Genomic DNA, 13928 nt, shown 5'->3' on the forward strand with positions numbered 1-13928 from the left:
TTTGCTTGGCATATGCGGTGACAATCCATAAATCGCAAGGTTTAAGTGTAGACTGTGCATTGGTGAATATTGGCAGTTCTGTGTTCAAGGAGGGTATGGCATATGTGGCATTGTCACGAGTTAGAACTTTATCGGGATTGTACTTGATTGAGTGTGATGTCACAAACATTTGTGCGGATCTAGATTGTGTTAAGGAATACAATAGGTTAAGAAGAGAGTATGCGCCACATTTGCCTCAGTATCCTTTGTTTGAGAAACGTGTGGTAGGCCGGAAACGAAGAAATGTGACCAATACTGGGGAGGTTGTAGCAAAAAGACGAAAAGTCGATGAATCTGAAATTATAAGCAGAAACAAAAAGGATTCTGTTGAAGATGTTGTTGGTTTTCAATTTGAAAACAGTTCTGGTGTCAACTGCTATGCTAATGTAGTGGTTAATGTTTTGTTTTCTCTAGAAAATGTAAAAGAAGAGATTGTGGTCAATTCTGATCAAAGATTTTGCAGTTTGTTAAATTCTGTGTTAGAGAAATGTAGCACTGATAGAACAAACATAGAAAGTGTGTCTGAAATTCGAAATCTGTTAGACAGATGTTCAGGCCAAACACAATTCTCTCAAAATAGTCAGCAAGATTGTCAGGAGTTTTTAATGTATATGCTTGATGTATTGCATGATGAAGGTGTAGATGTAGATCACCTGTTTGGGCTTTCTTATCAATGGCAGCATGACTGCGAGAACTGTAGGGTATCAAGTACTACTAGTGTAGACTCAGAAAGATTTATATATTTAACTTTGCCAGACAGTAAATCAGTCTCTTTTAATAAGCTAGTAAAAGCAGCTGATCACAACATGGAGTGTAGCCAATGTAAATCTGAAATGATGTCCACATTATTTATACGAACATATGGCCAGTATGTCATTTTAATGTTCCAACGATGTAGGCCTGATGGAACAAAATTGACAACTTTAATAAAAAAATTTGTGGCTTCACAGTTGTCAATATCAGGAAGGACTTTTGTAACTGTAGCAATTATATATCATGATGGTCCTTCAATAACATCAGGACATTATACAGCTTATTTAAAGTGTAGAAATGGCTGGTCATTCTGCAATGATTCTGTTTTAATTTTTTTAAAAAAAATTGCCGTATGACCTTAAAAACTCTTACCTGGTGTTTTTAAAACCCAAATTTTAGGGAAAGAATCTCGGGATGTGCTCTGAGGAATTTCAAGAAGTTCTAATGGCTCCTACACGATTTGGCCTTGAGGATAAGTGTAGTACAGAGACATAACTTCTTACCATAACACTGGACGTCATGGAGAAATACGTGCACTTTGAATGAGTTCAGAAAAACTGTTTCTTTTTATAAGCTAATTGAAGCAGCCAATCAAAACATGGACTAGAGGGAATGTAAGTCTGCAATGCTGTCTACTGTTTTACATTGCTTTGTGATTAAAAGTGATGTAGAGAATTAAATAATTGTACTAGTCATAAAGGTAGTGTAAGTCTGCTTCATAGTAAGCAGTATCAGTGTGATAGGAAATGTAGAACATGATTGAGCAAGAAGGGGAAGATATTACTAGTCCAGGATTGTGAAAATGATCTTCAACATTTTAATTGTGAAAGTTGCGGAAATACAACATGACGGGATTGGCTTAAAAGAATTCTAAGACTTATAAATGGCTCAGACACGATTTGGCCTTGTGGAAACGTGTGGTAGAGAGCGAGAAGTCATTTATTGTATGTAACATGTTTTTGAAAACGATGGAGGTTTTCTTTCAGAAAGTGGCGGGTTGAAAGTAATAACAGCACAACAGAGTGTAAGCTGTTCATAGGACATCCTTGGCCGTCATGGAAAGTAAGTTAACTTTAAGGAGTTCTGAATTCTGATTTGCTATGTTGTATGGGTTTTTTAAACACAATCATTTTGATTGTGTTTTTTTTTCCCCGCTGTTATATGATGAATACCTTCAAGTCACTGTTTTAGTGAAATTTGATACATTCTGAGAACAGCAAAAATAAACCATTTAACATGTATAATTAATTCTGTTCTGTTTGCATTTATGATGTACATGTAGAACTGTGTAGGAGGCATGGAGAAGGTGAGGCTTCTGTAAGTGTCAAAGTTGTTGCATACAGTGCTCATATTCTACGTAGTCTTTTATATTTCATTACTTTCACTGTTTCTGACTGATCTAAAAAATTTTTTTTAAAAGAACAGTAAGTATAAGGGAAGGAAACAGACAGTTATGTTAAAAGAAAGACAGCTATAGGGAATAAACTAGGGATACTGTTACCCGCAATCCTCTGCTGATGATGTCACTGAGCATGTCATGAATGATGTAATATGTGACATCATCAGCAGTGGATTACGGGTAATAGTATCTCTAGTTTACTCCCCTATAGCTGTCTTTCTTTTAACATAACTGTCTGTTTCCTTCCCTTATACTTACTGTTCTTTTTTAAAAAAAAAAAATTTTGGTTCGCTTCCGGTTCGCGTACCGGCGAGCGAACTGGGAAGCGAACTAAGAGAAATAGAGGTTGGCACAGTTCCAAATATTGTACCAATTTTTTAATAACGGGGAGGTAGTTCTGAAAAGAACTTTTTTTTATTGTTTTTGTTTTATATTTTTTTTATTATTTTTCTGACATTTGTTTTACTTTTTTTGAATTTTTCGGAACAGTTTTATATTTTTTTTGGTTTTTTTCGGAGGGGGCAACGAAAACGATTCATTGTAAAGGGCTCAACAGGAGCAACAAAAAAAAAAAAGAATTTATTATTTGGGGCGTTTCGTACAAACTTGCATATGATAGTCAATAGCTCTGTTGATCAGAGTGATGCTACTTTCTCCGTAGCAAATGAATCCATTGCAATGTACGCAGACTTGTTTTACTTCACGAAATCTCGTTTGTATATTTGGCACCATCTCTCTGCCCTCTGGTCCCGTTACTTCCGGTACAACAGATCTTCTGGCCATAATAGGGAGATTATCTAGGTCGTTACGAAACTGTGCAGCACTGTAGTTGTTAGGATGCCACCTAGTCATATGGCGATGCATTGTGTAGTTTCCGAAACTGTATTTTTTGTCGGTCCCTCTGGACAGTCTATCTTGACATATAAGGCAAGTTACGTATCTTGCATTTACTTTTTTCTGACCTTTGGGAATTTAAAAAAATTGCCAAATGAAGTTTTCTTTCCGGTGAGTCGTCCTGGGCTCCTCAGGCAAAAAGTGCCTCTCTTCGTGCTCTTCGTCCTGTTCCTCTTCTTCCTCTTCTTGCTGAATTATAACTTCAGCAGGTGGTCCACTCTTCCTTGGATGTGGTGGGGAAGCACCAGCTGAAGCTACTAAAGAAGCCATTGCTCACTGGTAACAAAGGGTCTTTCTCTCACAATGATGAAAGTCAGAGTGAGGAAAGAAGGAGGGATTTTCATCATTTGGGAAAAACAATAGTTCTCAACCAATGAAAAGTGTTCATTTTAGATTATATGACCTAGTCTTACATCATTAGGAAACCAAAAGTGAAATGAACCAATGAAAAGTGTTATTACCAAGTCACATGACCTGCTGAGTTTACGTTACGCGCTTTGCAGGGCCTCCCGGTTTGCTTCCAGAAACCTGTGCTTTGCGACTCGGTAAGCGTACCAGTTCGCTAACGTAGCACGTCATATGACGTATCACGCGACAACGCGAAACGTCATGCGGACGGGAGGCGTCACGATGTTGTTTTCTAACGCGGCAGTTGCGGTAAAGAAACGTTTACCGGCTCGCGGTCTATTTCGCGGCATCAAGGTCAGCTAACGGGAAGCTTCCCGATTCGCGAAGCGGGAACGAAGAAAAAAAAATATTTAAAAAAAAAAATTATTAATAAACATATCAAATATATTTTTGGATTTAAAGAAGAATACATTTTACAGCTACAGATATTAGCTGTTAAAAAACCAATGAAATTCACTTAGGAATTAGCATTTACAAAACCTTGAAAATTCACTGAAAAAACCATAGGTTATAGACCATATATAGTTAGGAATTAGCATTTAGAAAACCTTATTTTACTCACACAAAACCATTGAAATTCCATATATAGTTAGTTGCACTAACTATATATCGCGCACCCGCAATCCACTGCTGATGATGTCACATATTACATCATTCATGACATGGTCAGTGACATCACTGATGACATCACTGATGACATCTCAAATGACATCACTGATGACATCACTGATGACATCTCAAATGACATCACTGATGACATCATGACACACCAATACCAGTTACTACATACGCACTCACTGATTCCTACGTCTACACACACATTCACTCATTCACCCATACAATCACTCATACATACAGTCGCTCATTATTACAACACTATCATATGCACTCATACACCTATGCAGACAGTCACACGCTGCCACTCATCCATGGAGTTACTCACACACCAAGTCAGTCCTGTAAAGAATCAATCACACTTCCATTTCCTCATCTATACAGTTAAACACAGAACACCATACTTCAGTGACATCACTGATGACATCACTAATGACATCTGAAATGACATCACTGATTCGTACGTCTACACACACATTCACTCATTCACCCATACAATCACTCATACATACAGTCACTCATTATTACAACACTATCATATGCACTCATACACCTAGTCAGTCCTGTGAAGAATCAATCACACTTCGATTTCCTCATCTATAGTTAAACACAGAACACCATACTTTTCACACATATACTAACACATACTTACTCTCTTATACAATCACTGATACAAGTACACATTGATATGCACAGAGTCACACACCTCCCAGCCAGCCACACACACACTCAGTCTTCCATACATCCAGTCATTCTTCAATATGTAAAACGTATTTAAACTTTACAAAAACACACAGACACTAGATGATGTCATTCTTTTGAAGTGAAGTTAGGGATCTATGCAGATGACCTACTGCTTTATACAAGTAATCCACAAGAAGCAATCCCAAATCTTATGAGGAAGGCGGAGGCCTTCGGCCGCATTTCAGGTTGTAAAGTGAATCCAGGTAAAACCGAGATGATGGATTGGAATCATGGGGTGGCAAGCAGCAGGGCGAAGAATCAAATAAGATATCTGGGAGTCCAAATAACTTAGAATATTGAAGATATCATAAAAGTAAACTGGAAGAAAGTTAGTCTTGAAGTTATAGGTTTGCTTTCTAAATGGGCAAATTTATCACATAATATGTACGGCAGGGTTAACCTTATAAAAATGATTACTTTTCCAAAAGTGACATTTATGTTTAATTCTTTCCCACTGATGTTTCAAAAGAAAGATATAGCAAAACTCCAGGGAAGAATAGGAAACTTTATTTGGGCATCAAAAGGTTCCAGGATCTCCTGGGAAAAAATTGCGTAGGAGGCTTTAAATTTGAGGATTGGCATTACCAGATATACTAGCCTATTGTTATGCCTTCCAATTCAAGAATGTTCGTATGCTGGCCAATAAGGCTGATAATTCAATGATTGACACGCTTTTTGAAGCAATATTGACAGACGTACCACAAGGTCAAATTAATTTTCTTTTTAAATAAGGGGATTCAAATTTTTTTTTTAATGCGAGGCTTAAGATATTAAAGTAAGCACTGACGGTATGGATGTATGTGCGGAACACTCTAAAAATCCCATATTTTTCATCATGGGCACCAATTTAGGACTCTCCCGGTACACCGGAGTGTTTGAGGGACCAATTGAGCCAACCTTTGAAAACTGGAGGTATTTGTTGTTGGGCGGACCTTAAGGTTGGTACAAATTTGATGAGCTGGGAAGCATTGAGTAACTGCACCAACGGTCTGCTGACAAGGTTCAAATATTAACAACTAAGCTCTTGGTGGGCTACGCAAGACTGGGCAGAGGTTGAGGATACTAAATCTGACCAAGTAATGAGAACCGGTCAGTGGCGTACGGAAATATCGTTTTGGTATCTGGCCTTTTTGGAGACAGAAGGACATATTGAAAATGAAATTCTAAAATTGTGGGGCGAAGAGCTTGAAAAGCGGAATCTAATGAAAATGTGGAGTAATTCATATGCTACGCTGCGAAAAGTAGTAAAATTAGCACCACTGAAACAAAATCATCTTTTTACCACATATAGGGTATATTGGTCGCCTGTAAAACTCTCTAAGGTCACTGGCAACATTTATATCTGTCTTAGGTGCATGCAGGTAGAGGCTGATGATACACATATGCTTATGTCATGTCCCAAAATTGTCCCCTTTTGGAATGGGACCATTCTCTTTCTGGAAGAAACCATATTGCTACAATTAAAAGTAACATTAACTTTACATTTTTTGGGATTAAGTTGGGATCAAGAAGTGCAAATTTCTGCTGTAGAATCTAATTTTTTGTTTTATGTGGTCTTGCTGGCAAGATAGGAAGTATGTAAATTATGGAAATCTGGGAATCCCCCAACATTTTCTGATTGCCTCAGTAGCATTGTACATATTAGTGAATCTGATATGGCATGCGATGAAAAAAGCAGAGAGAAGGTGTGGGCTCCCTTGATAAAGTGGAGAGAGAAGGTAACAAAATCCAATGATTATGCCACCTACTCTGTTGGCCATATTATCTCCTGGCATCCCGGGTGGCACAGTTAGTATGCGGAGATGGAACTGGAAACAGCTGTATACTTGTGGGCTACTTTTTCCTGGGTCTTGCTCTAGGATCTACAACCAGGGTCCCCTACATATGACCTAGACTAGCATCTGTAGTCGACACAGGTATCAAGCTGACACCCTGCCACTTGTCTGCCCCGAATGCCATCACCCCCTCAAACCCAAAATAACTACAGAACCGTTGTACGACTTCCGTATGTTCTTACTGAACTGCTGCTCCCTACCTAAACACAGGGCTGAAATTGTGCTTCTAATAGAGGAACACACACCAGACATACTGTTTTTAACAGAATCCTGGCTCTCCTCTGACGCCGATCCAGTGGTTATAGACGCTCTTCCACCAGGTTTTCAAATCTCTCTGCAAGACCGGCCTAAAGGGAGAGGAGGAGGCCTGGCGATCATTCATAAAGAACAGCTTCACTGCCGAGTTGTCCCTGAAACCATCCCGGACTGTGAGAGCCTCGCCTTTAACATTGAACTCTCACCTAACAGATGTTTCTCTGGCACTCTTATCTACCGCCCCCCCGGCCCCCCGAAGCAGTTCCACGTCAGTCTACCCTTAAGCGTGGCTGAACGACTCAGCACTACATCCAACTTCACCCTGCTGGGCGATTTTAATCTTCATTTTGACTCATCTTTAGATCATACTGCCTCAACCCTAGCAGATGATCTGGCAGCTCTGCAACTTACCCAACGTGTCACTACTCCCACCCATGTGAAGGGCCATCTGCTGGACCCTGTTTTCAGCAACTGCCCTGATCTTCTAACAAGTTCACCCATCCCCCTGCCATGGACGGACCATTTTTTGGTCCCCATCAGCTGGACTGCGCCTAAACCCTCTCCGCCCGCACCCATCACCAGATTCATGCGAGCCTGGTCCCGCCTAGCAGTTGACAACTGGGCTAGTAAACTTGCTAGTAATCCACCCCTCATCAACGATGACCCCAGCCTAGCCAACCAGGCATATGCGAACTGGATTACACAATCTCTAGATGTCATACTTCCCAAAAAGAAAATTACACTCAAGCGCTCCCACAAAACTGCACCGTGGTACACGGAGCCTCTTAGGGACAAGAAACGCCTTTGCAGGAAATCGGAAAGACGATGGCGCTCTGATTACTCTGCAGACAATAAAACCCTCTACCGAGAAGCCATCAGTGAATATAAAACTCTAGTAAAAGCGGCCCAGGCCACATGCTTTTCCGAGAGAATTTTGCTCGCAAAGTCTAAACCCAAGGAAATTTTTCAAATCATTAAAAAACTAACAAAACCTTCCCCCAGCCTGCTGGCGGATAAGTCCACTATCCACTGCAATAATGTTGCCGAATTCTTTCATCAGAAAGTAAGCACTATCTACTCAGCTTTTCCCCCCAAAAACCTCACCCCCTTAACCCCATCTTTGGATCCCTCAATTTCCTCCTCCAGCCAACACCTACCCACGCTGACTCACTTCCCTCCTTTGGATCTCGCTACCCTTGAATCCTTAGCACGGAAAGTAAAAACCGGATCCCCTGATGACCCAGCCCCGCCAGATATAATAATGGCAGCCTCACAGATCACTCTGCCCATAATAAGGGAGGTTCTAAACGCTTCCATCTCCTCTGGCGTTGTGCCGACCGTATGGAAGCAGGCCATGGTCAGATCTTTATTGAAAAAGCCTAATTTGGACTCCACTGACCTGAGTAACTATCGTCCCATCTCCCTGCTCCCATGGGCGAGCAAGATCCTGGAGAAATATATAAACCAACAGCTCGTAAACTTCTTAGAAGACCACCACTTTCTGGATCCCACCCAGACGGGCTTTAGACCGAAACACGGGACTGAGACCGCCCTCCTCATGGTTACCGAGGAAGCCCGAAAAATCTTGGATCAAGGAGGATCAGTGGCAGTGATCCTCCTTGATCTCAGCGCGGCTTTTGATACGGTCAGCCACGACACCCTGCTGCACCGTATGTCCCGTGCCGGGATCAAGGACAAAGCCTGGTCATGGTTTAAGTCCTTCTTAGAGGACAGATCCTTCCGAGTGTTTGAGGGCGAGTCTGTGTCCACAAGCAAACCTCTGACATGCGGAGTCCCCCAGGGCTCCTCTCTAAGCCCTGCACTTTTTAACCTGTACATGAGGCCACTGGCTGATGTCGTCCGCCCATTTGGGCTCAAGATCATCTCCTATGCGGACGACACGCAGCTGGTGGGCTCACTGACGCAGGAAGCCAACCTGCCTGCACCAAGCGGGCTTAGAGAGTGCCTAGAGGAGGTAAAGTCCTGGATGTCCCTATCGTCCCTAAAACTGAATGGGGACAAAACTGAGCTGATGCTCCTAGGACCCCCTAATCTCAGCCTTCCCTCCTCCCTGTGGCCGCCTTGTCTGGGTACCCCGTCAACCCCAAAAAACAATATTAAGAGTCTTGGAGTCTGGTTGGACAGATCTCTGTCCTTTAACGTACAAGCCACAAAACTCTCAGCCACCTGTTTTGGCATCATGAGGATGTTAAAGAAAATTCTCCCTCTCCTCCCCATGGAAGCCAAACAGGTAGCCATACAGGGCTTAATACAGTCACGCCTTGACTTCAACAATGTGCTCTACCTCGGCGCCCCAGAATTCACTCTGAGAAGGCTCCAGAGAGTGAAGAACTGCGCAGCACGCATTTTGCTCGATCTCCCCCGCAGACAATCAGTGAGGGCCGGACTGGTAAGCCTTCACTGGCTTCCGGTTCGCCAGAGAGTTATGTTCAAGGCAATGTGCATAGCACACCAGGCCTTCTGGAACACTGGCCCCAGGATTGCTCGTGACCTAATTACCCACTATACTCCCAGCAGAAGTCTCCGCTCCAGTCAGACCTTCCGTGCAATGGCCCCCAGAATAAAAAGATCCAGATCCGGAGGTAGGACGTTTTCCTATAATGCTGCCAGGGCCTGGAACTCCCTTCCGATGCATCTCAGAGCCAACCCCAATCTCTCTGCGTTTCGCAAACAGCTGAAAACTTGTTTATTTCATCCGGCCTAACTACCTCTTACTTAGTCTCCCATTGGGCTTTCTTGAGGGTTCATGGTACACTTAGCGCTTGGACGCCTCCGAGCAGCAATTCGCGCTCTACAAATTCACATCCTATCCTATCCTATCCTATCCTAGAGAGACTAGGAGTATAACCCATTAAGATATTGGGCAAAATGAGGACACAAAAAAAAAAAAAAGAACCATGAACCATGTCATACATTTACCCCAGTACAGAGATCTGGGCCTAAATCCATAGTTTTTTTGCTCACCATGCCATTCCAGTTTGAGCCCAGCCATATGAAAATCAGTCTTGACCCTGTGCCTCATAGGAACAGTCCAGCCTGAATGGGCAGGCCAGGCCAGGTTTTTGTGTGTGTTTGCAAAAAGCACACAGTGGTACAATGAAAAAAATTTACAATACTGACCAGTGCATGCAGATTGAATGTGTGAGCTAGATGTATGTGTTTCTTCAGTGGCACAATGAATGGAGGTACCAGTACTGGAGAGTAAGTGTGCTGAGAATGTATACTGAGTGGACGTCTGCCTATAACGGTACATCACATAGGTCCCATTTTGGAAATCCCAGGCCATCCTGGTGAGACATGAGGAGTAAGCATGAGCGCAAAATCCGTTACGCTCGCGGATATTGTGAATTTTCGGTAAATTCGCGATCCGCGAACTCCCGCGAATTTACCGTGAATTCGCAAATCCGCGAGCGGCGGATTCCTAGGGCAAAAGTTCAAGCCTTGCTGGCCTGTTGTAACTATTTTACGATGGCGCCGGCAAGCTGCCAGCGCCATCCTAAAATAGTTACTAAATTAGCTTCAACAGGAAGCACTAATAGATAAAATAAAGCAGGGGCTCGTGCATCTGCTTTATTTTATCTATTCGAGCTTCCTGTTGAAGCTAATTTAGTAACTAGTTTAGGATGGCGCTGGCAGCTTGCCGGTGCCATCGTAAAATAGTAATAGGCCAGGCAGGTGTGCCTTCTTCCCAAATATACCATGGGAAATCAGCTGTGATGCTGGACAGAGGCCTTTGCATCCTTGACTTTCACGAGCGCAATCCTCGTGCTGTTCCTGTGGCCAGGAGCTTCTGTATCTTCATCTGCTGCTCTGATCGGTCTCTGACCTTTAATACACACAAGAGGCATGTGCACTCGCATGGAAGCCCCGCCCCAAATCCGCGGATACGCAAATCCGCAAAATCCGCGGATTTTGCGGATCCACGATCCGTGAATACACAAATCCGCGAATCGTGGATCCGCAAAATCCGCCCATGCTTAATGAGGAGTAGAATACCCCAAACAGATTTGGATATTGCTGCATTCCTATGAGCTGGGTGGGACACACACTGGAGTTAGGGAGGCAGAGACTCTCTCTTTACACTTTTGATTCAGTAATAGATACAAGGGTGGGGCCTGGACACATCTCAGGAAGGAGATGGGGTTAATAAGGAAATCATAAAGATTAGGGATGGGGGTCTGGGATTAACCTTTTGATGTACATATCACTGTGGCTGACACCCAGGTGTGAACTCTGCTCACTCCAATGAACTGTGTTGTGGGTCAGTCAGCTTCGGAGTCTTGTATGCTGTGACAGACAGCCTTTTATGAGGAAAGAAAAAACAGAAAAGGAGTACACTTCAAAAGAAGCAGATCTCGACCATAACACTTCAAAGACTCTGGCCCTAAACCACATTTTGGTGTTGAAAAAGGATTATATGAAGGGAAGCATGAGATTTCAAATGTTGTCCTTTGCCAAGCAGCCAGATTGGCTGTGTGAGAAAGGGAGTCTCTGCAAGACTTTTGCCTGTGACCAGGACTTGGGGGCCGAGGCCTGCTATTCTCCCTGCTGGTTGAGGGGACACCGCCCTGTAAAACCAAGATAACCTGCCCTGGAGCCTGAAGTGCCAGTGCCTGCCTGCTTGCCAAGGCCAGTAAGCCCTGTGACGAAGAGGAAAGCATTTGAGGTAGCCAGGTCTATTGGGGAGACCAACCCAAAGGACAGCTGAAACGAGGTGTTACGAGAACAAATGAGGACTGATCAGGTTGTTGTCCATGTGTAGGAATGGTCTGGGGACCACCGTATACCAGCACAGGGCTGCCGTGATCTGAGCCATGCAAGGAGTGTCATGCAAGGGAGCACCAGGCATGCACCCCCTTACTGTGAACACTGGAACAACCCTGCAGTGTTGCTCGAAGGAGAGAGTCGGTGCATGCCTGGTTCTGCCACGTGTACCTCGAGCAGCCTGACTTCGCCAAACAGGGATCAAGACTCGGAAGTGCCCGTGGAGGGGCACTCGCTGCACTGCTGACCCCTTCCGTACTGCTGGACTGGGTAAGACTGAAACCTGGCCTTTGTGGCCCCGGAAGGAGTCGCTGTTAATGGTGCTGCGGCACCATAGACATATTTGGCTAAATCCTAAGGAGTCAAAGGGGAGATCTTGAGTAAGGTCTATTAGTAAGCATTCCCTGAATGCGGCCAACAGTGAATGGGAATATTCTAAACCATGGTATAAGTAAGAGGGTAAGACATTGATTCACTTGATAACGACTAGTGCCCCAACCTAAAGGGGATTGTGTTATTGCTCACCAATTTTGCTATTCCTTTTCATATGTAAAGCTAGAAATAAAATACTTATTTTTCTACAAAAGTAGGTATTTGACAAGACTTGATTTACAGTTAGTACTGTACGCACTCTGAGTTATGAGTTGTGTTAACTCACCTGTATCTTCACTCCTTCCCCCCTTCTGAAGGAGCCTTAGACGTATCGTTCACAATTACCACAGAAAGGCAAGTGCAGAAGGGGTATTTGGCCCAATTGCTCAGGATCCATAGTGGGTCAAGCCCTGGGACATCAGGAGTAAAAGGCCTAAATCACCACTGTTGGACCCAGTAGCCCCTGCATGCGGCATGGCCCTCTGAAAGGGGTTCTGACATGTTCCTTAAGCTACCTGTCTCATTCTATAGAAATGTCTTATCTTCTGTTACAGCACTCTGATGTACTAAAGTGGTATATCACTACATGGACTTTAAATTGTGCTAAATCACAAAACTAAACACAAACTACTAGCACATTTGTAAAATGAAGAAAGTGAAAGAAAACGCCAGCAAGGAGCTATATCTAAACTGTAAGTTTGCAAACAGATACCCTGCCACAGGCCACATTATTGCAATGGACTATTCCTGGACATAGAAAACAGTCATTGGAGTATGTGAGTGATACAGAGATTGCTTTAACCACCATTACAGAGGAGTATATGCCACACAGTGAACAATTCTCAACAACTGCTCCTGGGTAATTGTGTCTGTGCCTAGAGTCAATGTAACGGAAAGTGGTGCATTGTATAGTTGTGCTAACCTTCCCTTTCACTGTTTACCTTCTGACACTACTGGCTTTTTCTCTTGTGCAGGTTCGGAAGCAGTAATGACACTGTCAGTCACTGGACTTACAACCTACGACTCTTACAACTTTCACAGCATCTCCCTGATAGACCTCGAGGGCAATGAACTCCAGGCCTTGGAGCTGCACCCACTGTCTCAACCCGGAGACTACTGGGCTGAGCTCAAGGCAGCGCCGTCGCAGCCTTTCACAGTCGTGCTTCGAGGCGTTGACACCGTCACTAACCATGTCTTCCAGCGGCAGTCAAGCATCACGCACAGACCCTCCAACATAACCGTGAAGGTAGGGGCACAAACACGTTTGAACCGCCCTTTCTATGTCTAAGTTGCAAGGGGGCATGGACGAGCGGCCTTAACTGGAATAGAGGGGTTCCCTGTACCCACTTTAAGAACCTGAGCGATATTGCGGCATAGCAGGGTGATACTAACGATCTGCGGAGTAGCGCTGTAAACCGTGCGAAGGCAGGAAAGACCGGGTAGCAGAGTGTGAGGGAGGAAGTGACATGCCCCATGCATCTGCAAGAGAGGCATAACAGAATCGGATGATGACACTAACTAGAGAAGGGAGTAGATCCTATTATGTTTCCAATAACTGATTGAAAGGTATTATGTGTAAAGTAGCTATGGCACAGGCATTCTAGTTCAGTGATTACTGACTCACATTCTCTGCACATCCACTCACCAGGCAATCTTGCAAAGTAATTATTAGGAATGCATTTTGGTGAAAAGTACCTGATATGCAGATATTTTGTGCGCAGTAACTAATGGAAGGGGACGCATTCTGAGCACAGTTCCAGGTATGCATGCTGCACCCAAAGTGAATTACCGCTAACTGGGAGGCGCAGCCAACCCTTGACAGAGGGCCG

At 43.5% G+C, this 13928-nt stretch overlaps 1 protein-coding gene across 1 annotated transcript in view; it reads left to right on the forward strand.

Moving 5' to 3' along the window:
• Window positions 1-13928, forward strand: part of LOC144772798 (von Willebrand factor A domain-containing protein 7-like) — a 556704-nt gene that overhangs the window by 499300 nt on the left and 43476 nt on the right. The window contains exon 13 of the mRNA XM_078657375.1: window positions 13074-13345. Coding sequence (XP_078513501.1) covers window positions 13074-13345 — 272 coding nt within the window. The remainder of the gene's footprint in view (window positions 1-13073; window positions 13346-13928) is intronic.

This window comes from Lissotriton helveticus, chromosome 1_1, assembly GCF_964261635.1.
Source record: "Lissotriton helveticus chromosome 1_1, aLisHel1.1, whole genome shotgun sequence".
NCBI lineage: Eukaryota > Metazoa > Chordata > Amphibia > Caudata > Salamandridae > Lissotriton > Lissotriton helveticus.